We start from the raw sequence: 26,956 nt of genomic DNA, 5'->3' as shown, positions 1-26,956 counted from the left end.
TCGTCTGCACGCTTTGGCCTTTAAGCCGACTCAGTGCGTATACATACAGTACTGAAGATACACAGGTACTGACTCCCCCACCATGACTCTTCTTCCCTCACCATCGTTATTACCTCGCTTATTTTTTCAGGCTGAATATTTGAGCGCGCAATCGTCTTTTGAATGGAATCTTTCTGTTTTCCCCCGAGTAAGTCTACAGATGTTTGTGATTTGAAGGGGGTTATGTTTGTCTGTTTGTTAGCAGCGCGTTTCAAAGAGACGACAACCTGAGAGAGTTCTGTGAGTGTTTCTCTAAACAGGTGGGACTTAAGTAGCAGATCCAGATTGGGACACAGCGTTTTTTACAACCAGCGTTTGTTGACTTTGTTACCAAATTGTCATAAACTATGGACACCAGCCGACTTGATGGAAAAACAAGACAGTGGCTTTAAACAATTGTACAAGTGTGACTTTATATTTGCAATACAAACATTTCAGACGGAGTGTGTCTTCTTCCATCAGTGTGAGTGCAGCTCCTCTCCCCTTTGCTCTGATACGTTCTGCACACAGATGCGAGTCACAGCTCTGAGTGAATATTGAGGAGTCTTTGGCTTTCGTAGCGCTCGGCTTTCTTGCAAACCCGCACGCCTCCTGCATGCCGATGAGCAACCGTCTCTCCGGTCACACACTCGACGCCAGCCCAGTGTCACACATCACCGTAATATAACTGCAGCAAAGACCTGATGATGGCTGAAGGGAGGTTTGATTTATACCCCTACAGACGTGCCCCTCTAAAATCTCCTCTGCTTTTGATCTTACCTGGCTATTACCTGTCAATCACAGTAATGTGCGATGGATATCTGGGCCCTATTTTCCACCTGCTCGCTTTGATGCCCACCGGCAGGTTGTTGTCGGAGGTCTCTCCATACGTGCCGTGTACGTCTTTTAGAGGGTCAATTTCATGCCTGTTGAACTTGAAGAACTGAGCTATCGACTGTTGTTCTCCACTCCTTCGAACAGCGGCCGTCGTTTGCGAGCGGAAAAAAAGGCACGAGGAGGCGCGCGGGGATTCTTCCTCTTCTGCTTCCTCATTAAGCCTCGAGTTTATTTACTGAGTTTTACTTTCATGGGTGCTTAAATTCTGATCAAAGCCGTTTTAGGAAGGAAAGAGAACCATTTTCTCAGTCAGTCCCGGGCAGAATGGCTCAAATGGGCCTTTACCACCAGACTAGTGACCCAGGAAACACAAGAAAATGGAAAAATAAAATCAATCAGCCAATCAATATATACTGTATGTACTAGAGAGTGTGTGTGTGTGTGTGTGTGTGTGTGTGTGTGTGTGTGTGTGGAGAAAACATTTAATTCTCTAAATCCCTTCCTTTACTTCAGCTATGGAATTATATTGTATTGATTAATTTACAAGAAATGATCAATATTTTATAATGTATGTCTTGATCGTCTTTATCATCTCATTGTCTTTATGTCCATTTCTGTTCCCTTCAGTTGGTGGGCGGCGAGTTCGACCTGGAGACCAACTTCATCATCCAGGACGCCGAGAGCATCGGCTGCATGGTGGAGCTGCTGCGGCACTGCGACGTCACCTGCCAGGCGGAGATCTGGAGCATGTTCACCGCCATCCTCCGCAAGAGCGTGCGGAACCTGCAGACCAGCACCGAGGTGGGCCTCATCCAGCAGGTGCTGCTCAAGATCAGCGCGGCGGATGACATCATCGCAGGTATGACATCGCCGCAGGTGGTTTTTGTCACGCCGACGAAACCTGAAACGTTTTATCCACTCTGTTTGGTTTTATGGCGGCAACCAAGTTTAACATTGTTCTCATTTGCACCTCGGCTGGATTCACACGTCGGCTTCTTTTCCGTGTAATTGTAGCAGAAATGTTCCTGTGATGAATATAATGGAATTTCACACGCAATGAAGTTGGCGAGAATGGAGCCATAAAGTGTCTGTCTGTTATCTCCTGAGGTGATGGATGCGAATGCTAATGTAGAATATATAATGTAACCGTGTGTGTGTGTGTGTTTGATACCTTCAAAGACTTGCTGGTGGACATGATGGGTGTGCTGGCGAGCTACAACATCACGGTGAAGGAGCTGAAGCTTCTCTTCAGCATGCTGCGAGGGGAGGCGGGACTCTGGGTAAGTTGCACCTGACACCTCGTCCGAAAAGACGAGCCTGAAAAGTGATGCTGCCGGGTCACTTTCGACTCTCTGGATACGCTCTGGTTGGAATTGCTGGAGAGGAAGTGATAGCAGGGACCTGTGGCAGAAACATGACCCTGACATCCTTGTTACTTGAAGAGTAATTGAAGGCGTATCGACCGTCTACCGACACGACTCTCAAATCTCCAAATTGTCTTTAGCACTAAACGTTCTGTCATTACTTGTTTTTCGTCCTTTAATTTTTTACGACCTTTGTCCACCCACACAGCCAAAGCACGCGGTCAAGATGCTGTCGGTGCTGAACCAGATGCCGCAGAGACACGGCCCAGATGCCTTCTTCAACTTCCCCGGTCGCAGCGCAGCAGTAAGCGGTCACATTTGTTCAACCTGTAGATAATATTAAGACATAAGAAGCCCGTGCTTAGGTATATAATGAGAAATGTGTGGTGACCTTTCTAGTCTTTGCACTTAAAGGCTCCATTATCATTTATCCGTCCTAACCCATAACTGCTACTTGAAAACGGATTAGGAGTCTGCACAGGTGGGGAAACACTCGTGTCTATTCATGAGGCGTAACTCTGTGATTGGGTGCTACGAATACTCAAAAGGTTACACACGTTTAAGATTCTGGTGGTTGTTACATATTAGAGGGAACTTCACACAAATGCAAATAGTCCTCGACATTAAAGAAGATCAATGGTGAATTTCTACAGACTCAGCACTTTCCAGCTGGTCAGCAAAGTTGTGCAAAGCAGTTTTCTTTCTGTTAGATTAACCACATAAACTATCTAATCATGTAGGTTTTAGAGACGAAAGCGGAGTGAAACTAGGATTGTGTGTCGGTTACCTGAATGCGGTGTAGAATCGTAGTTATTGAGTTATTTAAAACATTGATTTCTGCGTTTGTTTCTGTCACCAGGCCATCGCTTTACCTCCCATCGCCAAGTGGCCTTACCAGAACGGGTTTACACTCAACACCTGGTTCAGAATGGATCCTTTGAATAACATCAACGTGGACAAGGACAAACCCTACCTTTATTGGTGAGTACGACTACAACAACGTCTATCCAGTGTTGTACTGCAGCCGCCTTCTTATAGGCGCTATATTTCTTAACATTTTGGCACAAAAAACTGTTTCTCATTCATCTACTGTAATTGCTGTAGCTTTGAATTAGCAAACATCCTCTACCAAGCTACCAGCAAGTTTATTGACGAATCAATAGTCTGTCTGATACTCTGAGTCCTACATCGCCTTTACAGTCTATGCGCATCATGACTTGTGTGATGTCATGAATTATAAGAGGGAAAAGAGGGAATAAAACAAATAATTGAGATTAAAACATATGGAGGCTTTAAATACAGCTGCGGCTGCTGCTGCTGGCATTTCAAAGGTGCACAGCTGCAGCGGGAGGCACTGTAGAGATATTAATTTAGTTTGAATAGCTGCCACAGAAGGCCCACAGAACAGCTCTTGCAGGGGCTTGTGGGTAATTAGTGCTGAGATCAATAACCCAAAAGTGCAGTGTTTGTGGGTTGTTGTTGTTGTGGCTGTTTGTGAGAAGAGCCCAGGGAGAGAGTCGTAGAATATAATGGGAGCATATAAAGGAGTTGTGGAGGGGAACGAGAGAGCGAGTGAATAATCACAAAGGAAAGGTGGAGCCGGCAGAGGGAGGAGGCTGTTCTTATTAATTGGACAGGAATAACTGTTAAGAGTTCGTTGTTTATCGTCTAGTTTTCCTGTATCGCCTCTGTAAGAAATAAAATAATCTCCCCTCAAACCGACCTGCGCCGCGTCGCTCTGGTGTAGCGACATCGACAAGAAAGAAGAGAAACACTCCATAAGTTGTTGGTATTCATGTGGCACGAGTTCCTCGCCCGACGCTCACAAAAAAGAGGCTGATTTACACGCAGCTAATCCTGTTTACGCGTCGCTCCGCTGGTTTCATAGCTCGGTGGCGGCGGCGGCAGAACTCTAAAGAAAGAGATGAAGGTTGCTGCTCGCCAATCACGTGCGGGCATGTCTGCTGAAGCGTCCTGGCTGGCTCGACCCTAAACATCCTAGGACTCTTTATTTATTTCTCTCAGTACCTACAAATATACATGGCCAATTGATCATCTCTGCACATCGGCCCCGACAAAGCAGGTGGCTTGTTTTAGAAGATCCCTGTAGGTGCGGCTTTGAAGATGGTAGAGGGGCTGAAGATGTTAGGAACGTCTAGAAACGCTAGGACGTCAGCGGGGAAATTGGTCCAGACTGAGTGGAGAGTGAAGAAAGAGCAGAGGAAATTGGTTTGTATGGTGGTGCAAATTCTGGAAAAGGTGTATGTGACCTTCAAATAATATCTATTTACTGCCTGAGTTCAATCAAAGTTTGAACATACAGGTAAACGTACTGACCGGTGTAGTGCAGTAGTTGTCCTTAGGAATAAAGCTGCAACATTACAGCAATATTCTAATTCCCTAAATAGTTACCACAACAGATTGCATAGCATCTGTCTAGTGTGGTGCTTTCAAAGACTGACACTTTTTGCTATTTAGTTATTGGTGAGCATTTATTGATTAGTGCAAGAGGAAAATAGGTGTAGAAATAAGGATATTCAAATGAACAAAAGGTTGTACACTTCCTCTCCTCTCACCAGAGTTTCTATTATTCTTTCTCTTACTCCTGACCGTTGAATGAATTAAATCTTCTCTGTTTCTATTTTACAGCTTTCGCACCAGCAAGGGCATCGGCTACTCGTCACATTTCGTGGGCAACTGCTTGATTGTGACATCGCTAAAGTCGAAGGGAAAAGGTTTCCAGCACTGTGTGAAGTACGATTTCCAGCCCAGAAAGGTAGGCGGCGACGTTTGAGTCATGGCGCAGCTTTACATGCTACTCATGTATTACACTGCCTGTTTAGGCTTTAATGAAACATACTGTATTAATAAGATGGAGGCAGTATCATGTATAATTCATATTAATGCGTCGTATAAATAAGCCACATCTGGACTTGTATACCAGACTAAATGCAAAGCAGGTGGCTGTCGGTACCAAACGTAATTGTAGCCGAAGATGATAAAGTGATAAAGTTTTCATTCCAAATAAACATAAAATGTGTTTGACTGGCGCTTTAACACTTTTGGTGACCACCTGCTCGTATTATTGGGCGTTGCTGCATTGTTAATCGACACATACATCTGAGGTTTTTAAAACCCTCTGAGGGGTTTCCCAGGTGTAATTGGGATCTCAGCGCGGATAAGCAAATTAAACTTAATTAAGCGTTGAACATCGACGCGCCCCGCCAGAGGAAGAACACCGCCTCAAAGCACGTGTCAAACAGGAAAACCTGTCTGTTTTATCATGTCTGCTGGCAAAACAATATTTAATTGCGAATCTGCATTTATTTAAAGATTACAATGAAAAGTTGACGCCCACCATTCTTGTGTTGCTCTTGCTTCTCCTGCTTTATATCATCTGCAGTCATTGGAATAGTAGATACAAAGATCAGGGACACTAAGAATAAATACGACCAGCATTGAAATTGTCACCTTCTCGAAACCATTTAAAAAAGGTGTTTTTCACCAGACAAAGATTTGTCTGGAAATGGCAACCTGGGCAAAGTCATTTCAGGGTTCCGTCTCCAAAAGAAGAACGACCTTCAGCTGTAGTTTCTACCTTCGCTTCATCTGCTAAGTTTTACACATAGTAACGTTGCCAAGCCTGGTTTTCACAAGTCGTACTGCAGTCAAACGGGCTCAGAGTCTCCTGATTACAGCTGGATGTGTTAAATGTAATGAGTGAGAATCCTCTGCGTTAATCCTACAGTGTCACTGCTGATCACTGTGTTCTAATTAAGCGGTTTAAGCACGATGTAGACGTGACTAGATCGGCCCTGGAGTGCCCCCCTCCCCTCCTTTTACCCCTCTGCCAGGGGCTTCTCAGTGGCTGTTTACAATTATGCGTCGGCATCTGCTGCTGTCTTGCGGTGTGCCCCAAGGTCCCGTTCTGGGGCCCTGTTTTTATTTGCCTTTATTTTTTGGAATGATTTAACCCTTTAAATGCTTAATTTCTTGGCAATTACAGTCTTCCTCTAGCGTTTGATTCTTCATTCTGGAAGTTTGGAGATTCATAAAATGTTAACACACACAGATTATTTGAATAAGATCACGTCATAAACAAACCACTTGTCTCTTGGTCCACAGTCCAGCGTTCCACCAAAGTTTAAGCGATATCCTGCAAAATAATTCCTCCGGGGCTCATTCCTCAGATTTTCTTTTGTAGCCACTTGACATGGCGGTTAAGTCTGTGTTGCGTCCCCGGGTAATTACAGTCGGGGTCTCTGCCGGCTTTGCTGTGAGTGACAAATGAGTCATCTCACCTTTGTCGAGCTTTTTCCTGTGATCTATTATTCACAACACCAATGTAGCTCTCAAATGATTGGGTTGCAAACCTTGTGGCTTTGAGGTTTTTGTGGATTTTGAAGCTTTAAAAGGAGTCAAGTAGGACGGCTGAGCAGAAATTGCAACTTGAGACGTGTCTCTTTTATTTTTCATTTACTGAATTAGACTTAAATCTATGTTGTCTTCCTCTTTTGTCGCCTTTAGTGGTACATGATCAGCATCGTTCACATCTACAGCCGATGGAGGAACAGCGAAATCCGGTGCTACGTTAACGGCCAGCTGGTGTCTTACGGAGACATGGCGTGGCATGTCAACACAAACGACGTAAGCCCATTTTTTCCCCCCCCTGACTTTGCTGATGTTTATTAATGCAGGACTGTCAGGAATCGCCAGAGGAGGGCGGAGAAAATAAAATACATACATCTTCAACTGTGCTTATCGACAAAAATGAGTTCTAGCGTATTGACAGGGATTCCTCCTGGGAGTGCGGCCTCGGAATTTCAGTCTTGATTTGAATATCCATTTGTCACAGAAATGTGCTGCAATAGAGGGTGGAGGAGAGGAAATGACAAATGCTCGGAATGCGGTGAAAAATGCTCTGGATCTCAAAACTATTACATATGTATGCTGGATGTGTACGAGGATGGTAACTGCGGCTCCATCGTCCGCCGCCACTGGACTAAACTTTCCTAGGTTGAAGCAGTGATGACTTTGAAGGTGCACACTTTGTCTCCAAGCCAAATTAGTAAAAAGCTGCCTGCATACTCTACATACTGTGTATAAAACAATTATCACACAGTTTCAGGCATAGATGATGGATGAAGCGTGTCGCAAAGGTGCGCCTCGTGCGTTTAAGGGAAGACGGCACATGTGACAGGCTGAGTTATGCACGCTTCATGAAATATTCCACTACATTAACTACCCACCGCTGCCTCCGTTTGTGATGGATCGTGTGTTTTTTTTGGGGGGGGGAGGGAAGAGGAAAAGGACGCCATCAGGTCACATTCATTATCCCCATGATGAAGATGATGTTCTTTCCTCTCTCCTGCCGCACATCAACACTGAGAATCACACCAGAGGCGGCACAGGAGGATAATTAATATTCGATGAGTATGTTCCAACCCAAATGAGCGCTGCAAAATGTCATCAGCGAATCCTGTAATTTCCCCCAGACGAGGTCGTATTCTCCATTTTCCGAGAATCGAGGATTGTTTTCAACCCACATTCGGCCTCGGAGGATAGAGACGCGAACGGCACCTGATGAGATTTGACAGAATATTACATGACAGCTTGAAGTGAAGTTGTCCCCGATGCGGCGCCATTGCGGTAATTCCAGAATTCCGAATACACACAAATAAGAGTTGTAGTGTAGAAGCTCCAATATCCTGAAGTCTGTGTCATCTTTGTTTCTCTTCATCCTTTCATGTAACATCTAAGCTGTTTTTTTGAAAGCTTCATTTTCTCCTGGTATTTTTCCCAGTCGCTTCTGTTCTTGCCCACTTTTTACTTCATTATTTAACACATTTTCACAAGTTTCGTATTCCGGGGTAAATTACAGTGTATTTTTGTTCAGTCTAGGTGAGACAATGTATATATATTGTTATTATTGTTCATTTCAATTGAATTCATTGGACCTAACAGGGTCACAAAGGTGGACAAGCTTAGTCAACAATCCATCCATTCCTCCTCTATACCTTCCTATTCTGTGCAGGATTGGGGGCGGGAGGCTGGAGCCTATCCCCATATTAGGTAGTTAGGTAGGTTGCCAAGCTATTACAGTTCTGACACATACACACCCACACAAACACAGACAGACGCACAAACTCATCCACAATCACTTTCTCACCTGCAATACCTGTAATTTAGAGTTTCCATTTCGTCTACCCAGTGTGTTTTTGTCTTGTTGGAGGAAGCCAACAAGAATCTCTACACGGAAAAGCTCCTGTCCACATTTGAACCCAGGACCTCACGTCTGATTGCAATTGTATTTCCTCGATACCACTCGTGTATCTCCTCATATTGACCCACTGCAAACACACACTAACACTCTCTTAGGTTTCTTTATGAAGGAAACAGAGAGACGCAGAGTTCGGATCCCGCTCTCTCTCTGTCATACTCCTTAACAGCCGTAAATTACACATCCATTTCACCCCAAATGTAAACACACTGTCATTACTCCAGAGGTTGTGTTGAGCCGTGAAATCGTTGTGAATTAGAACCATTGTTTTTCTCTCTCAGTTAGGGGGGGATCATGGTGCCAGAGGAAACTCCAGCAATGATGTAAACAGGAGCTGATTTGGCTGCTTGGAGAAGTCTCTCTCCAGCCTGAAATATTTATTCAGATTCCCTGCAGGCGTGTGTGTGTGTGTGTGTGTAAAAAAGATGATCCTTCACCAGAATGTTGACAAACTGCTTCAGTATCTGTCGATGTTTATTTATTTGTCTTTATTTACTTTACTTGCCATCTGCCTCATTTTCCAATGTAGCACTTCCTGAAATGTTGGAGTGTCCTGCGTGCTGACCTGCCCTCCCTCTCTCCGTCTCCTCACAGAGTTATGATAAGTGTTTCCTGGGCTCCTCGGAGACGGCGGACGCTAACCGTGTGTTCTGCGGGCAGCTCGGGGCGATCTACGTGTTCAGCGAGGCCCTCAACCCCGCGCAGATATTTGCAATTCATCAACTGGGGCCAGGCTATAAGGTATGTGCTGGTAGAGCAGGCTCAATTAGATTACATACAAGCAGCAGGGTTCACCTATCAGTCTGTGAAATCAAATGCCCGCTCGCTACCTCGCCGGCGTCTCCAAGTCCTGGGAGAACCTTTGCTTTTCCGGGCCTTTCAGATAAACTGCCGCATAAAACCATCTTCTCCTGAGGGGGGACAATGGCGTGACACGCGGAAAGGGAAGCAGCAGACGTGTGATGTGGCTCCGGAACTGAGTTTTATCAGCGCCAGCAGGTGCTGCGCTCGGCAACTTCCTGACAATGACCTGAAGACTTTTGAATATGGAAACATGCTGATCTGCTCAATATGCGAATTTGACGCGCAAGTTGGCTTTCGTGGTTTCTGAACATTTGGCGGGTAGAAGTTGGATATATACGTGAAAATGGGATGGCGTCTAATATTCCAGTGTTCAAGTCTTGATTTGATTTTGTGGCTGAGTGTGTTCTTACTTACTTTGCCCCTGCTCACACTCAGAGAGCGATGCCGTGGGCTCACACAGGCATCAAAGTCTGCTCTCACAAATTGAAGAAGTGCCTTTTTACTGCCGGTGCCCCATATTTTACAATAACCTTCACCGTGTTCTGTATTCTTCTGCTCTTTTTTTAAATGGGAAACATTGTGCTTTTCCACACATTTTGAGTGTTATATACTGCAGCAGTAAAGTGGAGGATTGAGCCTATAGAAATGAATCCATCCATTATCTATATGGCTGCTTATCCTTGCATCCATCACAACAAACCCGCAGGTCATAAAGCGCCTGAAAGCCTCATTTTTGATGAGTCCTTTACTGCCTGAACATCATCATTAACCTAGTCGGTGAGTGTTGCCAACTCAGGTCTGATGCAGCAGAGAGAGAGGAAAAAGTCTCCTGTTTTCACTCGGTGTGCATCGTAGTGCTGAAGTATGGAAAATGTAGCATTGTAGCATCAAGTCTAAATAAGGAATAATAAGCAACTAGATGAATGTAACATCTCAGTATCTCTCCTGTAACTCAGGTTCATCCGTGTTCTCACCCAAGATGGTATTTTTGTTATTTTTATGAATAAATTTGCCTCTGTTAACTCATCATCTCTGCCTGCTGGGTGCCCTTTCATTCCAGTTGAGCGGAGGCACTTTAAGGTTTGAGTCTACAGGAGAAGAAGCAGATGTGGGCGTGTAAAGGTCAATGTTTACCGAAAAAGAAGCTTTACTGCACCGTCTCTTAATATTAAAACCACCTCTCTCACCTCAGTCAAGGGAACAAATATTCACTCGGCCTAAGCTGGACGCCGTCGCCTCTTTGAAATCCCCTGATTCCCAGGAGAGCTCATCGTCTGGTCTTTTCTCTAATGGCTGGTGACTTCCTGTTTCCCACCTTAATTGCGGTAGCGGCCCCTCTATGAGGGAACACACGGCGGAGAGATACCCCCAATTTCTTCAAATAATGAAGAGCGTGACCTGGGGAGGCAATTACCCACAGCTGATGGAGCTGTGAGCGCAGGCTGCTTATCTCGTGGGCAACGGGGTCGGGCGGATGAGTGAAGGAGGCAGGTTGTGGGAGTCGTCGGGTCCACTGATTGGTTGTTGTAATCGGTATCCAGGCGACCACGGGTCTGTTTGTTTTAACGGCTACGATCAGGCACAGCTGGACTTCCACCATCTCTGCATGAAGCACAGACACAAAACAGAACTTCATGTTTTATTGATGTGTGATGTATGAAGTCTGGAATAGGAGTTGATGTTAGATGGAGCTGTGACTTCTGTGGTTTGTCTCGCAGCTCAGGGGCTCATTCCCTCTCTCCGGTGTCGGGAAGTACTCTCGTCCCAACATTACCACATTATCTACCGACTTCCACCGTGGCGGCGGCGAGCAGACCGGTCTGAGCAGTTGAGCCGTGACATCTCTGCCCTCGTTCATCATCATTACGGCGTGTGTTGGACATAATGCAGCTTTAACCCCGCTGAACGTGTGCCAGCGCCATTATGCAGCACGCAGCACAGCCTGCCGCTCGCTCCCGCTCCTCCCTCACCGGCCGAGACAACCAAGACAAATGGTACCTCAGTGCGACGACCACGCAATAACTCCAAATCTGCCATCATCCACACGATTGTCAAACTCTCTCTTTTTTTTTTGTAAATGCCCGCATCTACAACTGATAGTTTGGGCTGACAGAGCTGTCAGTCGAGCGATACATAATTAAAGCAGCCCAACAGACCCGTTCACAGGGAAACAATGGAGGCATAACTCATTCCAAACAACATCTGTCACCGTTTTCTGGAAGATGAAATGCTGACTCCATGCCTGTGTGTTATTGTGTGGGGCAGAATGTGGTGCATTAAGAGTTACAACAAAACCAAAGAAAGTGTGAGGATGATGCATTGTTTGGGAGTTATTGATGATTGTTTAGGACATGTGACAAGTCTTAAAGCATGCCAGGACCTCAGGCAGCACAGTGGTCGAGTTTGATCTGATGCCGGCTACAAGTAATGCATCATGGGAGAGGTCAGGGGTCAATCCTAGCTTTTTGACCCGTGTAAGAGGAAGGGAGTAGCTGTATCTCTACTCCTCTGTATCAATGGCTGCCCTGTGGAAGGATGCTGTCATGCTGCAGGGTTTGTTAACCGCAACCCAGGAGATCATTATTTTCACACTGTGGCAGGGCGCCGCACTGGAGCGCCGGGCACTCAAGCTTGTTATTTCGTGTCTCATGGCGTCACTCCAGGTCCAAGAGTAAGAGCTTGTGAGGAGCGCGGAGAGGAGACGTGATGAGATGGGCGCTGACTGCTCTGCAGACCGGATCATAGCCGGCGCTGAGCCCGGCGCTGAGCCCGACGCTGAGCCCGTTATGCTTTTTTCCCTCCTTTTTTTGGATGGAGCGATGCCACACACTGCAGATATTTCAACATAAAATAATGCTCGCTGGCCAGTCTGAGCGATATTGGGTTCAACAGGATAAAACTCCGGTCCAAGTCCGTCTGGAACGCAAGAAATAATCTTCCAGAGTCCCAAATTGTTATCGTCCACACTATTTTAGTTCATGTTTTATGTGTTTGCCAGTTGTAGAATATAACGTTATACTATTTAACATAATGTTCAATAATGTATGTTGCTAATTTTCATAATCAGTGAGTCTGCTTGTTCTATTGTTGCATAGTAAGTTCACCAGGAGACAAATGGCCTCAGACTTTCCCACAGTCTGAAAGCCCCAATGTGTTTCTTTTACATTGATATCAGCACAATGGAGTGTTGGTGGGGATAAATGACTAAAGCATTTAAAATAGCTGTAATCGCATTCTTTAAGTCCCAAACTTCAAATTCTGCAACCTCAGTAAATACACTTTTATTTCATTAAGCTATGAAATTAAACCAACGTGACTTTAGCTGCGTCCCAGTTTGTTTTTGTGGACCCTCGACTCCTTTAGGACCCAGCGGTTTGCCCTCCCTGTTGATTTAACCCTTCGTTGCCTCTTTATCTTATCGCCATCACCTCATTGTTCATGTGTGAGAGGGAGGAAAGTTTTTCCACTCTCCTTAATTATTTAAGCCTCCAGATTAGAGAAGTCGATTTCCTTATTAAGCATATTCCAATCACCGCACAGTGATGGATTAATTCTGCTCGTGTGTCTACAGTTAATTGATTGAGTTAAAACCGGTCTAATATCGATCGGCTATTTGTTATGTCAGGCAGAATGAATGTTACCCTGCTGAGGAACTTTCCTTTCCTATCAGGATGAGATCTGTTGTTTACTAAATCACATCACATGGGTGCAGGCTTGTTTTGGTGAAATGCAGGCTGATGATGAAGATCAAGATTGCGAGAAATCTGCAAGTATGTGTGAAATGAGAGGAACTCCAGGCTAAATCACAAACTCCAGTTTTAATTTGAAAGTATTTTCAGCCATTTAGAAAATACCATATCTTGTTTTTCTATTTCTTACCCATTTTATAAGTGCTAAAAGAGTTTTTGAACAGATGAGTACAGTGTTTGGCAAAAATATGACAATCTTAATGTTTTTTTAAGTGAAACTCCACAGTCCATTTGGCAACTACTGTGCTTTGCTTGAAATTGCCTGCAAAGGGCCAAGATAAATGTACACAAGTGAATTTGTCCTCTCTGCTCTTTCCAATCATCGCCCTCTGCTGCAGAAATTCATCAAACTTCATCAAACAGGTGTGTTAAGAGATAAAAGAGGCGAAGAATACACATCAAGTCTCTCTCTCTCTCCCTCTCTCCCTCTCTCCCTCTCTCCCCCTCTCTCTTTCTCCAGAGCACATTTAAGTTCAAGTCGGAGAGCGACATCCACTTAGCCGAGCATCACAAGCAGGTGCTGTATGACGGGAAGCTGGCCAGCTCCATCGCGCTCACCTACAACGCCAAGGCGACCGACGCCCAGCTGTGCCTGGAGTCTTCGCCTAAAGAGAACGCCTCCATCTTCGTGCACTCGCCGCACGCCCTCATGTTGCAGGTCTGCCGCTTCGCCTAGCTTTTGCCAACATTTACCCCCCGAATGTTGCTTTCTCCGTTGTTTCTCATGTGTTTGTGCATGTTGTGTTCGCTCTCTTTATCTCGTGCTGACAGGATGTGAAAGCCACCGTGACTCACTCCATCCACAGCGCCATCCACTCCATTGGTGGGATCCAGGTGCTCTTCCCCCTCTTTGCTCAGCTGGACTACCATCAGCTGAACGACAGCCAAGTGGAAACAACCGTATGGTGAGGGCGCTTTGCTCCTGTTTTGCCAAATCTCATGTGAAATTATACAAAGAGTAGGCAGTGATTGAAGCACTCTGATAGGCTGAATGGGGTTGAGCTGTGGGTTTGAATGCTCGTGGAAAGGATTGGAGTAGGATGTGAAAGTGTGTAGGAAGGAATGAAGTGAAGTGATCAGTCAAATCCAAATGTACTCTCTCAAGAAGACGGGTATATTGATTGTTAGAATCTTCTTAGTTCCAGAATCCAGAGTAGAACCCGGCTGAACAAAGCAGTCTCCTGCATATCAGCCCACTTACATGCACACAGCAGTGTGTGAGTCCACTCTCACTGCTGTGCCGGCCATCTGATATGTTGGTCGGGCTCCAGTCTGAGTTAACATTATTATCTCTGCTCCCTTGTTCAGACTTCATCCCCCATCATGCTGAGATGGCCGGGCCAAAGCTTCCTCACCGTGCCCTAAATGCAGCCAGAGCTCCTCTCTAATCCTGTGTGAGCTCAGGGACAGCAGTAGGACTTGATAGACAGAGGAGAGGATCCACAGCAGTGCAAACTCTTTATGCCCAAAGCAAACTGCCCCTGTAGTTTTCGCTCACAATCTGTCACTCCTCCAACCGTGTGCTCCGTCCTTGCTTTGCCTCCTGGACTGAGATGTACTAAAGGCTCAGCCTGCTGGGCTGAGAAGTCCAGAGCCTATCCAACAATTAACTCTTAACAAAGCCTGCAGATCATAAAGCAATAACAAACCAGACAAAACGCTTGTAGCATTGTGTGTTACCAAACATGAAACCCTATTTTCTTTTGGATGGATGAAACATAAGACACATTTTGTATTCATGGATCCTACAAATGTTAAGTTTGTCCTGAGGAACGGATCAAAGGGTTTTGTCCTTAAGCGAGGATAAAGGAAGAAGTTCCATCTATGTACTTCTGGATATCTTGCACAGAAAGAGTGGCCATAGGTCATCAATGTTTTTAGGTTTCATCCTCTGGGGGAACATGTTTTCCCACAGAAAATGTCTTGAAAGTCAAACTGTTACTGTGAACAAAGGGAAGGTATGCTAACATAGTAGCACTGCAGGAAATGTAAGATAATCTCATGATTGTTATAATTCATTCTCTGGGGACAATGCCAAATTGTGTGGCATTTCATCTAAATGTTAGCAATATATTTCACTCTGAAATGTGTTGGATGAGGCGTCTGAGCGACCAACATGAATATCCCCAGAGCCTCGTTGTTTGTGTGTCCAAACACCAATCGATAAATCTCTTGGCTGCTGTGGCTTCACCCTGACACCACAAAGAGCTGATGAATTGTCAGTCACCGCTGCTCTGTGGACTCAGAAAAAAGCTCTACATGTGGTAAAGGATCGGACTGTAATGAGTCTGATCCACAGATTGCAGAGTAGCAGTGTTTAATGTACGTGTGTGTGTGTGTGTGTGCGTGTGTGTGTGCGTGGAGGGAGTCATAGAAACCCAGGCTTACAGGATACACAAACATGCACACAGCAGGATGAAGGGAAAATAGCTGTAAGAGTGCCGTTTGAGCGCAGGAGCAGTGGTGCGATAGTGTCCACCAGAGGATGTGAGGCAAAGCTGATTAGCAAGAGTCACTGCAGAGCTTCTGCCACCGAGCACTGAGATTCCACTGGAAAGCCCTAAAACACCAAAAAACAGCTTGAAAGCACAGCACTGCGTCCTCAAACCTCCCCCCTCTCACACACACACACATACACACACACACACACACACACACGCACACACACACACACACACACACACACACACACACACACACACACACACACACACACAGGCTCTGTCTACCTCAGCTCAGGTCTCATCCGAGCTGCGCTTTTTCCAAAAGGAGCCCTGGGAGTAAATCTCCGTTTGAAGACAGATAAAAGTTGGACTGGAGAGTTCCCAGATGGTTGCCTGACGTCCTCTTCAAAACGACCTTGGATTCCCCTTCTGTTACGGCGTGCCGGTGCTGAGTGTGTATAGATTAACTCCCTCTCTGCCGGAGTGTGTCCCACAGATGAAGGGAGGAGAGCTGTGTGTTGATGGATGGTCTCTGTGCTTTGCTTTGCAGTGCCACTCTCCTGGCCTTCCTGGTGGAGCTGCTGAAGAGCTCTGTGGCCATGCAGGAGCAGATGCTGGGAGGGAAAGGCTTTCTGGTGATTGGGTACCTATTGGAGAAGGTATGACAGAACCTCCACAACACCCCACCACTGTTTCTTGAGCCATTGTCATTGTTTTTACAGCATTTTTACTTTTTGCAGACACCAAAATCTCAAAATCACCTTGAACATTGATTTGACAAATGAATCAGGAGTGCTCATCATTCCCTCTGAGTGAAACGATGAATTGGAGTCTAATGTGAAGATTTTCCCTCAAGTTTTGGACAGTTTGAAGACACTGTTAAGTTTCCGAACTTCTTTCACCTTCCTCACCATCAATTTGCACTTAATAACTCATCTTCACTCTCCCCGACCTGTCAACACTGATCATCCGTCGCCAGAAGCCAGAGTTCTGTCTTTTTTTATGATATATTCTAGATGAACAGAGCTGGAGGAAGAATACCACCAGGCTTCTTCCCTTCCTCATCTGTTTGCCCTCTCTTTCTGCATCCATCTTTATTTGCCCGTGTTCTGATGCAGATCTAGCAGCTTGCCAGTCTCCCCAGAGTGCCGGCTCTTTTGGGGAGGGGAGCGCAGAGAAATGGCTCCACTTTGTCACTCGCTGACTTGCCTGCCTGCTGGCTTAACTAACACCTGCGAGCTGCCATGCTTCCTTTTTTTCTTCCTCCTTTTCCTCCCCGTGCCTCCTTCCCGCTGCCAGGTTTCACACTTCCACATATCGCACCATCTGCTCCTGATCTGCTCATGCCACACCTTCCCCTCTCTCTCTCTCTCTCTCTCTCTCTCTCTCTCGCTCCCTCTCTCTCTTCATTTTCCCTCTCCCCTGCCCTCCCCGGGCCCCCCGCCTGGGAGGAGAACAGGTGCCAGACAGTAGCAGTAACAGAAGTCGTCAAAGTGGAAATTTTGGTGCCTCGCTGCCAAGTCAAACATCGACTTTTCACCTTTTTTTTATAGATCCACCCGCTGTCAAAATGACTAAGTAGATCCATTCATCGTGCTAAGATGCCAGCATGATGTTATGATGACTCACACACACACACACACATCATCACACATCACACACTTCCCTGGGCAACAGAGATGTGACATGGGCAAACTAAGTGGCTTTCATTTACATAAAAGGAGACAGGAAATCTGAATAATTAATAATATTTTCTGAAGCAACACAAACATCTTATGAGGTCACAAGGCAGTTTGGTGTATTTGTTTAACCCTTATGTTGTCAGTTGCATCTGTTTGATCTTGTTTATGCATGTGTAGCTACGAGTTTTCGTTCTGAGTTGACTGAACAGATAATCAGGCCTCTTTGGAGCTCTGTAAGTCGTCTCATGTTGCTTTGGAAGCTCCGCCATGACCTCCACTACCTTAGGAGCGCTCTACTTAGACTTTATGAACCCTGCAAGGAGACATTGATTCCCTGCAGTTGTGTAAAATGCTCCACATATCACAGCTGGTATCAGGAAGCGCCGATTCACAGCGGCGTCAGTCTGGCAGTCTCGTGAACATTGTTTAACACGACTCTGCTTTCTCTCCTCACCAGTCGTCCCGCGCACACATCACCCGGGCCGTGCTGGAGCAGTTCCTGTCCTTCGCGAAGTATCTGGACGGCCTGACTCACGGCGCGCCGCTGCTCAAGCAGCTGTGCGACCACATCCTGTTCAACGCCGCCATCTGGATCCACACCCCCGCTAAGGTGAGGTCCTGCTCAGCTCGGCCCGGGTGTGTTTTTATACACGTGAGAGGGCTGAGGTGGACGTGTATACATGATGATTCACATACTGGAGGCTTCATCTGTGCTTGTGTAAAGGCTGGGGGTTAAACTTCTGTCAGTAACTACAGTAGGACTGCAGATGGGCTCATTTACAACACAAACCTTCAAACTCACATTGTTAATGAACCAAAATCAAAATTGTGTTGACTCAGTATGATGAGGCGTCAAATTAATGATCGTTCTTCTTCAAAGCTTGTGCCTAACCTCCTGGGACACGGACATTTATTTTGTATGCATTTTTAATAATTTCTCCTTGCTATAAAACAAAAAAAGTCAAGCGTGTGAATATGAACACAAAGATTGAAAATGAACACTTTGCCTCCTGTCTTTTATGTCTTAGACGTGAGGACAGCAGGTTTAAATGAAGCACATGTGATGTAAACGGTGTTAGGGAGGGAAAAATGTAATGTCCACATATGAGGACGCCGGCTCCCTGGAGGTTAGTTTTCAGGCTTTCGTTGCTCGTCGCATTCAGCTCACACAGACAACCCTGGTGAGGCGTGTTCTCATATTCGTTTCATCGCCACCCCTGTTCATCACTCAGGAGAGTTTACAAGTGTTTTCCTCCTCTTACATATAATGAAGCATGAAAAAAGGACTGGATGAGGTGTATCAAAAGGAGCAAATGCATTCGCTCCAGTAATCCTGCTGGCGACGCCGGGCCATGAATAAATAAAAGGAGGAAATAAATACGAAAAAGTGTCTGGAGGCTTCCCTGTGACACTGCTCCAAAATAGAGCAGAGTGAGAGAGAGAGAGAGAGAGGGGGAGAGAAAAGAGAGGGAGAGAGCTGAGGTAATGAAGTGGGTTAGAACACTTTTAGCTACAGAGAGTCACGCCGGCTCTCTCCCTGAGGACGAGCCTCATCGTCCACATTACCTCCAGCTGCATGGGGGGGGGTGCGGAGAGCCGGCTGTGTGAGCGATGGCGGCTGTGCCTCGTCCATTAATTATCCGGGGCCACCTGACCGCGCCCATACCTGTCCACCAAAACGCCATTTCTCCTCTCCGAGTGCATCCCGCTTTCCCTTTTAGTCTCGCAAAAACGTCACGCTGTTCAATGATCTCCGGCTGTTTCATTTTTAGTGGCCTGGAACTTCCGTCACGTCCGTGTTCACATTCCGTCCGCGTTGTAACCTTTCATCAGGACTCACATTTGACTTGTTAATGCGCTGTGATTTATTGCAAATGGCAAAAAGGCCTGGGGTATTTTTGCGCTGTAAAGACCGTGGCAGGTTTTATGAATTCTCGCCGGGTTCCGCCGCTAATTACCGCAGATATGCTAATCATCTCCGGACAGTTTGGAGCCGGGGAGAATTAGAAAGTAATAATGTGGGGTCAGCGGGCGTCTCAGCCGTACACACGCCAGGATAATAAACACAGAGCTGCAGAGGTGTGAGGTCGCTGGGTTAAGCCGTTGCTGTATGTAAGTTAATAACACGGACGCCGCTCTCCCCCGCAGGTCCAGCTCTCCCTCTACACGTACCTCTCCGCCGAGTTCATCGGCACGGCAACCATCTACAACACCATCCGCCGAGTGGGCACGGTGCTCCAGGTCATGCACACTCTGAAGTACTACTACTGGGCCGCCAACCCCTCTGAAAGCAGCGGCATCGCGCCAAAGGGCCTGGGTGAGCGCTCGTCACATCTGCTGTCAGTCAGCCTCAGCCAAGTAGCGTTCGCTTTCTCCGCTTTATTACATTTTTTGATTTTGTGTACGTAAGCCGTTTCCATTCATCTCCCTGGAAAGCGAAGGGGTTGCGAGCGAGCCATTCGACAATCTCCACGCACACACACGCACAAGCCTGCTATCAAAGCAAACGCGCGGAGAACTGGCAGCGGCTCCCCCACACTTAGAATGACTCATCTTCACATGCAGAGCGCTTGGCTGTCAGCTGTTGGGACGGCGGCCATCGCTGGAGAAGACAGCAGAGGCAGAGGCGCCACATCAACACTGTCAGCCCAGCGGGGTGCTGCTCGGGTGTGGGCGATGGGTGTCGCCGCTCTGAAAACCCGGGCCATTGATCCGACTCTCATCTCTGGTAGTGTGAGGCAGTGGCGGCGCGTCACCGAGCAGGAAGGCTGTGCCGGGAGTGAAAGTGTCCTTGAAGTGTTGTTTCCCTTTTCCACTCGCCCATTCATCTTTTCTGAGTCCTCGTGCTGAGATCTGACTTCCTCCCACGCTAACGCCTGATTGAATCTATTTTCTGATTACGGAGCTTTTAAATTCTATTTTTAGAAGAGTGTCATGTGGTGTCAATATTGTGGGAAGGAAGGACAGGAAGTCTTTACTCGGGGATTCCAGCGAGAAGCCGAAATGAATCCCTGCTAGCAGAGCCGTAGCGACGGAGCTTAACATGGATAATGCGAGCGCGCAAATGTGTGATTTGGTCCATCCACACATTCCCTTTCCTTAATTTGCACCTTATCTTCCTTCAAGCACTGTTTGGTTCTTAGTTATCCTTCCTCACACTGCGCCAGCGAGCGTTACTTAATAAGTGATGAAAGCTCAAACGCATCTGGAGCTTCTGTTCTAAGACTGTGGGCTAAATTTAGCTCCGGCCTTTTTTCTTACCATTTTATTCCTTACCTGCCCCGAGCCAGTCGCTACCGGGAGTCGTTGTTTGATTCTATAATTTACGAGTGTGTTTGTCTACAGATACAGCAGGTTTGATCGTAGGAGCTCCATTAAAAGGGGATTTATTGCACAACAATCCATATTTGTTAACCACGTCTCCTCTTCAGGCTTCAGTGAATGCGGTCTTTCAATACGGCGCTGATTGGTGTTGAGTCCCACAGAGGGTTTAATGGGCTTAGAAATTGGCTGAGAGGGTGTGAGTGTGTGTATGTGTGTGTGTGTGTGTGTGAGGGGGACAAATCTAGAAATGGATCATTTTTCTGTCCCAAGTCTTTTTCTCCCCCCCTCCTTCTCCTCAGCGTGAGTCTGTTTCCACTGATATGTGCTGGATTTGGCCGCTCGCTCCTCGGCGCTCCATCCTTCCCCCAAAGTGAGAAATGGCCAAACAAAGAGGCGCACAAAGAGAGGAGGGCGAGCCGAGCAGATAATGAAGTGTTCAATTATAGGAAACACAGAAAGGACATTTTTAAAAAACGAAGCTCCTCCAGCTACTCGCTCCGTTTCTGGAAGGGCCTCCTCTTTTTTCTTTTTTTTCTTCCTTTTCCTGGGGTCTTAATAGAGACGGCCATCGAATTAAAGCCATGTATCATCTGGTTATACACCGAATCACTGCAGGCACTCACACACACCCCGATGCCCATTGCTCAACTTCTCTCCATTCCTGACATGTAGCCCTGCTCCAATACATAATCTATCACTTATCTCCCATCTCTGCCTCTTCCTCTCTTCCTCTCCCTCTTTCTCTCGGCCCTGCCTGTGTGTTACTAAATAATGAGTGATGAGACGGGCAGTCGCCGCATTGGATGCCAGCTGGCTCCCTCTTATTCCCATTTGCGGTGAGGGGGAAATCATCTGTGATACGCAAACATTCATAGAGGAGCCCGCGTGAAATCATCTGATCTGCTGGTTCTGGTTGAAGTGATTTGCGTGTGTGTGTGTGTGTGTGTGTCTCCGTCGTGATAAATTAACCTCACGTTCCCGGTGGCAGTCAGGGAAAAGGTTTCCTTCCTAATGCGCGCTATCTTTAAACGCTGCCCTGCTTCTGATTTACACACTTCACACTTGGGATTTGCGCCGGAGCAAATGGAGGTTAAGCGGTACATTACAAAAAGTTGTTGAGAGCGATGGCGGCATAACTCACTTTTAATACCTTGTGTATCCTGGGCTGTTTGTCCTGAGTCTGTCTCGTGAAATGTAAAGTCGTTGTAAAGTCACCAAAGACCTTTCGTAAAGTCAGGTGGCTCCCGTTTGGTCGGATTCGTCTTTTCCCTTGCTGTGATGAACGGAATTGACGAGCCGCTTAACTCCGGAAAAGAAACAAATTCTTCCTTTCCGCTACCTGCTTTGTCCAAATGAGCTCATTCTGCCACTTAGCTTTGGAGAGCTGCAGATCTAAATTGTTCAAATTGGCTTCTTCTACCTTTTAACCCAAGAGACACTGAACAACCAAACACAAACTAAAGCAGCAGCTCGGTCTAACATCTCTGTCACCGTCAGCTTCGTTTGCACATGACAAGCCTGAATGTTATTTTTTTTACTTCCCCCAAGTTGTCTCAGGGCATCGCCAAAAGGTTACACATGACATTTCTTGTTGATTTGCCAAAGCGTTGCTGAGAAACAGACGCAGCTTCACTCTCTGGTTTGCATATTTGGCATTTTGCATCTGAGGCATGTTACAGACGTGAACCATCAGGGAGGGACTCTCTCTACGTAAAGACAGTAACTATACCCCTGTTTCTTCATTGGGTTTTTACTTAACAGAACCTGGATTTCCCCTTTTATCATCAGATTTTTCATTTCTTTCTGTTTCTAGTGCTCATTTATTTTCTTTTTTAAAAAAAATCCGGTTCCAGGTCTTCTTGGGCTTCCGGTGGTTAAACTCTTGGAAATGTTGCATCAAGCTAACTGATTGCTTAAACTCATTTAAGGAGCAAACATGAAATGATTATCCATTTCATTATACTAGTTCAATTTGTAAAAGTGCACTGGAATGGTTGTTGGCTACTGTGCTCGCCTCCGCCCTTATTACCAACACAATGAGATGAAATACGATTCTCACATTAATCCCACGGACACGGACAATTGTTTTTTCAATATAAATCATTCCGCCGCTGCCCTTGGGATGCAAAATGTAAAGCAATCTTTGAGCGGAGAAACAAGAGGCGCCGAGCGTAATTGGTTGTGAATAACTTGGGCGCAGTTGCGGCGGTAATAATGTCCTTATCATCACTTCCATGTCAGCCGCTGTCCCTGCACCGGGGCTTTGCACTCTCTCTCGATTAATCAGTGTCTGATGCCGTCGCACTCACCGTCCGCTCCCTCCTCCGGGCAGGGCCGCCATCGATTGCGTGGACGGGCCGGTGGCGGGGCAGCAGGACGGTCAGGGGTTTATAAGCGTAGATCAGAGGAGACGACGGGCAAAAACGGACCATTTCCTCCTGAAAGGCTGTTGGCACCCTGTGTGATTGCTGGGCTGTTTATTATGAATGTACAGTTTGCCGCGACACCCCTGACAGGCTCCGGCACTAAAACAGGCCGTTTGTGCTGCAGTAACAGTGCCGCTAAGCCTCAGGGCGTTCTCCTCTTGCTTTGCTAAAACCGGGCCTACATACAGACGAGCTGTATTTTCTGCCTAAACAGCTCTGTGACATATTGATCTGCTCACTCTAATCTTATTTAATAGGATGTGACCGCGTCAAAATGAATTCTTGTACCTGCTTCACGGCCGCTGCAGCACCTCCACGGTATGACAGCTAATCGATGCCTCCCCTTGTGCCACGTGCCACATTCTGTCACTCATCTTTATTTACTCGACACACACACACACACACGCCCGCTGAGCGTTCGTCCCGCCGCGCGTCGAGTGAAGTTTGTGACGGGGGATCGATTTGCAGTGTGAGGCCGACGTCGGTGAAAGTGACCTGGAGTTGGCACAAACATCCAAGGTAGCTTTAATGAGATGTTGGCGTGTGTGTGATGGGCAGGTGTGTGTGCGTGTGTGTGACCTTGGGGTGCTGTTCTGTGGCCTGGGCGACATACTGATGATGGATGTGGCTTGAATTATTGATTAGGTTGTATATCCTTAAATGACCTGTGTTGAACTTTATTTGCATTGTTTATGAAATCTAGTCATAGTAACACTCCATGAAGTTTAATGGAGCTGGACAAAATGCTGTAATGGTGTGAGGATGATGAAGGTGGTGTGAAGAAACTGAAGACTTATTTATTTATTTATTTTTTTTTTATTTGACAACCATAAGTAAACGCAGAAAACAAAAGATCTATGTTATGAAGGATCATCATCATCATCACCATAGTCTTCATCATCCTAATCACCACCATCACCATCATCACCATCGCCATCACCATCACCATCATCATCATCATCAGTATTAGTATCAGTATTAGCATTGTTAGCACCGTCTCTGTCCTTCTCACCTTCTCTCTCTCTCTCTCTCTCTCTCTCTCTCTCTCTCTCTCTCTCTCTCTCTCTCTCTCTCTCTCTCTCTCTCCCTCTCTCCCTCTCCCTCTCCCACACAGATGGACCTCGCCCGACCCAGAAAGAGGTCATCTCTCTGCGGGCGTTCATGCTGCTCTTCCTCAAACAGCTCATCCTGAAGGTACGACCCCGCCTGCGTTCACGCCCAGCAGCGCCCAACGCACTTTGATGTCGAGCCGCAGCGAGAAAGTAATGAGCTCGTCTGGATCTCTCACCGCACTCGGCCGCCAAAATTTATCAATCTGCGGTGACCAGTGATTAGTCAAGTACTCGCTCAGACCTTATAGTTTCACAGTAGTGGGGCTGTGTTCCTTTTACTGCAGAGCTTTGGTCCCACACACACACACACACACACCCACACACACACACATTCACAGCCATACATTTCTCCTGATATTTCACATTTGAAAGACTCAAATCCCTGGTGGGAACAGTCATTTGCTGCAGCTCCAGATATCAGTATTTCACTCCACGTTTGAACAAATGAACCCTGGGAGCTGCTGCAGCCCCCTGCTACCCTGCAGAAGATAAAGTATACAAGATGGATGCTTGGCCCTGCGTGCTTTATGCTGCCGTGTTGTCCGTATCCTGCCACGTCTCTGCAGATAATCACCCTGCCCACAATCTGCAGCCAATTTTCCAGAGCACAAGCGGACATAAACGCAATTTAACACCTGATGCAAACTAGGGATTGGAGTCCAGATATCATCAGAAGTTTATGTGGCTGTTCAGTGTGTTTTTGTTGCAGTAAGTCTCAGCTCATTGTAGGTGAGGTTTCCATTGATCCCGTCTAAACACACGAGGATGAACAGGACGCACCCCGAGGCCAGAACACATGAATGTTCTGACTCTCGGTAATCTCTCTGGGATACACACTTCCAGCTGCATCAAATAGGAAAAAACAGTGTTGGAGTGTTGGACAGCACACTGCCTACACTGTGGCGCTGCTGGTCTGAGTGCTGGCAGGCGTCCTCTGTAACGCCGTGACCCTTAGTTAACCCTCTCAGTGTGTTGTTCAATATGTAAATCCTCTCCTTCTTTCTTCGTCTTTCTCCTTCTCCTTCTGGGACTCTTCCAGGACCGTGGCGTGAAGGAGGACGAGCTGCAGAGCGTCCTCAACTACCTGCTGACCATGCACGAGGTGGGCCGGCGCTCTCTTTAAGCTTCAAGGTTACATGTCGGCTGTTTCCAAAACCTATTTGCTTTACCGCATTTAAATGAAGCAGCCAGCAGAATGAATCTTTTCCTTCAGCGTTGTGTGTTGCGCGCTGCAGCAGCACCCTCTGCCCTTTTATTATTGAGCAGCTCACCGGGGGCTCTGCGGCGTTGCGAGCACCGCAGGTGGTGCATTTGCAACACAAAGGCTGTGCGTCTTTGCTGATGTTGGGAGTTCTAAACAAAGAATAAAACATTTCTTCTTCTGCGTCTCCGTCATTCTAATCGTCTCTCTCTGCTGGATTTGCCTGCAGGATGAGAATCTGCACGACGTCTTGCAGCTGCTGGTGGCCCTCATGTCCGAGCACCCGGCCTCCATGATCACCGCGTTTGACCAGCGCAATGGAATACGGTAAGAGAAGACGGATCCTTTGTGGACTGCAGGAGATAAAGCTTAAGCACCTCATCTCGCACCGTCGCTCTGCGTCTACACGCCACATGAATAATTCATCTGTCCCGCATGAAAAAGTGACACAATATTAACATTGATTCTTCAAATATGACACAGATGATCACACTTTACCCATGTGATCTTATGAAACACATACAGGCGCAGTTGTTACTGCTCGCCTCGCCTCTTCTGAGGAATTCATCTTGGAACGAGGCCTGCGCTTTCATTTAGACGTTCATTTATCGCTAATGTAAATTCACTCCGAAGTAGAAAAGTGTTTGTCAGCTACCCAGAGGCTGCAGCGGCCCCGTTGGTTCGTCAGTGCAGCAACGCTTCCCTCTGCCAAGGCCGCGTCCCGGTGCCAGCTTTTGCCCGTGTGTTTCTTTTCCAGGGTGATCTACAAGCTCATGGCCTCCAAGAGCGAAAGCATTCGAGTGCAATCCCTCAAAGTCCTCGGCTACTTCCTCAAGCATCTGGGCCACAAGTGAGTTACACTTTCCACTCGCACACACTTTAATTAGCTGCCTTTTCCAAACTGCATAGCTGGGAGGTTGATAATTAAGCAACGGCAAAAAAAGATGCATAACTGTGGTCTAATGTAACATCTGATCTAATGTATGTTTAGCAATTTCCAGTCGCCACAGGGAGTCGCAGGAGAACGGAACGACTTATTTATTTCACCATCCCTAATTGCAAAAGTCACAAAGCTAATTTTACATTCCGAGAGGCGAATGTCTCCGTTTGAGAAAGCGCGCAATCAAAATCTCTCCACCGTACTCAGACGGCTCTGCCACCTGGACGCGTGCCCCGGAAAACATTATTCCATGTAAATAGTGGACGAGTTCCCAGTTCCCTGTTCCACCGGGCGCAATGTGGAGATGTAAAGTCATTTCCGACAGAAACGCCCGGAGGTGGACATCCTGAGATCTGAATGCAAAGGATGCAAAGATGGCTGGAGAAGGAAATGAAGTGAGGGGGGTGAGGAGGGAGGGGGACGGGGGGGTGTTGGGCTCACAATGGTGCAGCATGAGTGAAGCGAGGCCACGTGTGACCTCATCCAAGACCGCCTCAGGCACATGTGAGAGGCCCTGGATCCTCCCGCCCGCCTGCCCGCCCGCCCGCTCACTCTGCCAGCTCCTGTGAAGCCCATAAAGAGTTAAATAGCTCCCCTTTATTGTTTTGTTGCGGTTATTATTTCTTGATTTGCCACGTCGACAGTATTAGTTTAGCGATATTGGACACTTTTTCTCCAAAATTGCAAATCAAATCTAAAGATGTAAAGATTGATTTTGCTGGTTAATAGCTTTTTTTGGGGGGAGGCTGTGCAGTGGAAATAAGTTGAGGAGGAG

At 46.7% G+C, this 26,956-nt stretch overlaps 1 protein-coding gene across 2 annotated transcripts in view; it reads left to right on the top strand.

Moving 5' to 3' along the window:
• nbeab (neurobeachin b) overlaps positions 1-26,956 on the top strand; it is a 168,487-nt gene that overhangs the window by 36,917 nt on the left and 104,614 nt on the right. For both annotated transcript variants that reach the window (XM_076146145.1, XM_076146144.1), the window contains exons 2-17: positions 1,483-1,714; positions 2,035-2,135; positions 2,428-2,523; positions 3,079-3,200; positions 4,869-4,995; positions 6,747-6,866; positions 9,094-9,240; positions 13,513-13,710; positions 13,824-13,957; positions 16,047-16,155; positions 17,636-17,788; positions 19,327-19,495; positions 24,043-24,122; positions 25,080-25,142; positions 25,471-25,568; positions 25,999-26,091. In XM_076146145.1, coding sequence (XP_076002260.1) covers positions 1,483-1,714; positions 2,035-2,135; positions 2,428-2,523; positions 3,079-3,200; positions 4,869-4,995; positions 6,747-6,866; positions 9,094-9,240; positions 13,513-13,710; positions 13,824-13,957; positions 16,047-16,155; positions 17,636-17,788; positions 19,327-19,495; positions 24,043-24,122; positions 25,080-25,142; positions 25,471-25,568; positions 25,999-26,091 — 2,042 coding nt within the window. The remainder of the gene's footprint in view (positions 1-1,482; positions 1,715-2,034; positions 2,136-2,427; positions 2,524-3,078; positions 3,201-4,868; positions 4,996-6,746; positions 6,867-9,093; positions 9,241-13,512; positions 13,711-13,823; positions 13,958-16,046; positions 16,156-17,635; positions 17,789-19,326; positions 19,496-24,042; positions 24,123-25,079; positions 25,143-25,470; positions 25,569-25,998; positions 26,092-26,956) is intronic.

Source organism: Genypterus blacodes, unplaced genomic scaffold, assembly GCF_046128005.1.
Source record: "Genypterus blacodes isolate CSIRO-AG114 ecotype Tasmania unplaced genomic scaffold, CSIRO-AGI_Gbla_v1 ptg000032l_1, whole genome shotgun sequence".
Classification (NCBI taxonomy): domain Eukaryota; kingdom Metazoa; phylum Chordata; class Actinopteri; order Ophidiiformes; family Ophidiidae; genus Genypterus; species Genypterus blacodes.
Note: the sequence above shows the minus strand (reverse complement) of the source record. Positions and strands in the feature narration are given on the sequence as shown.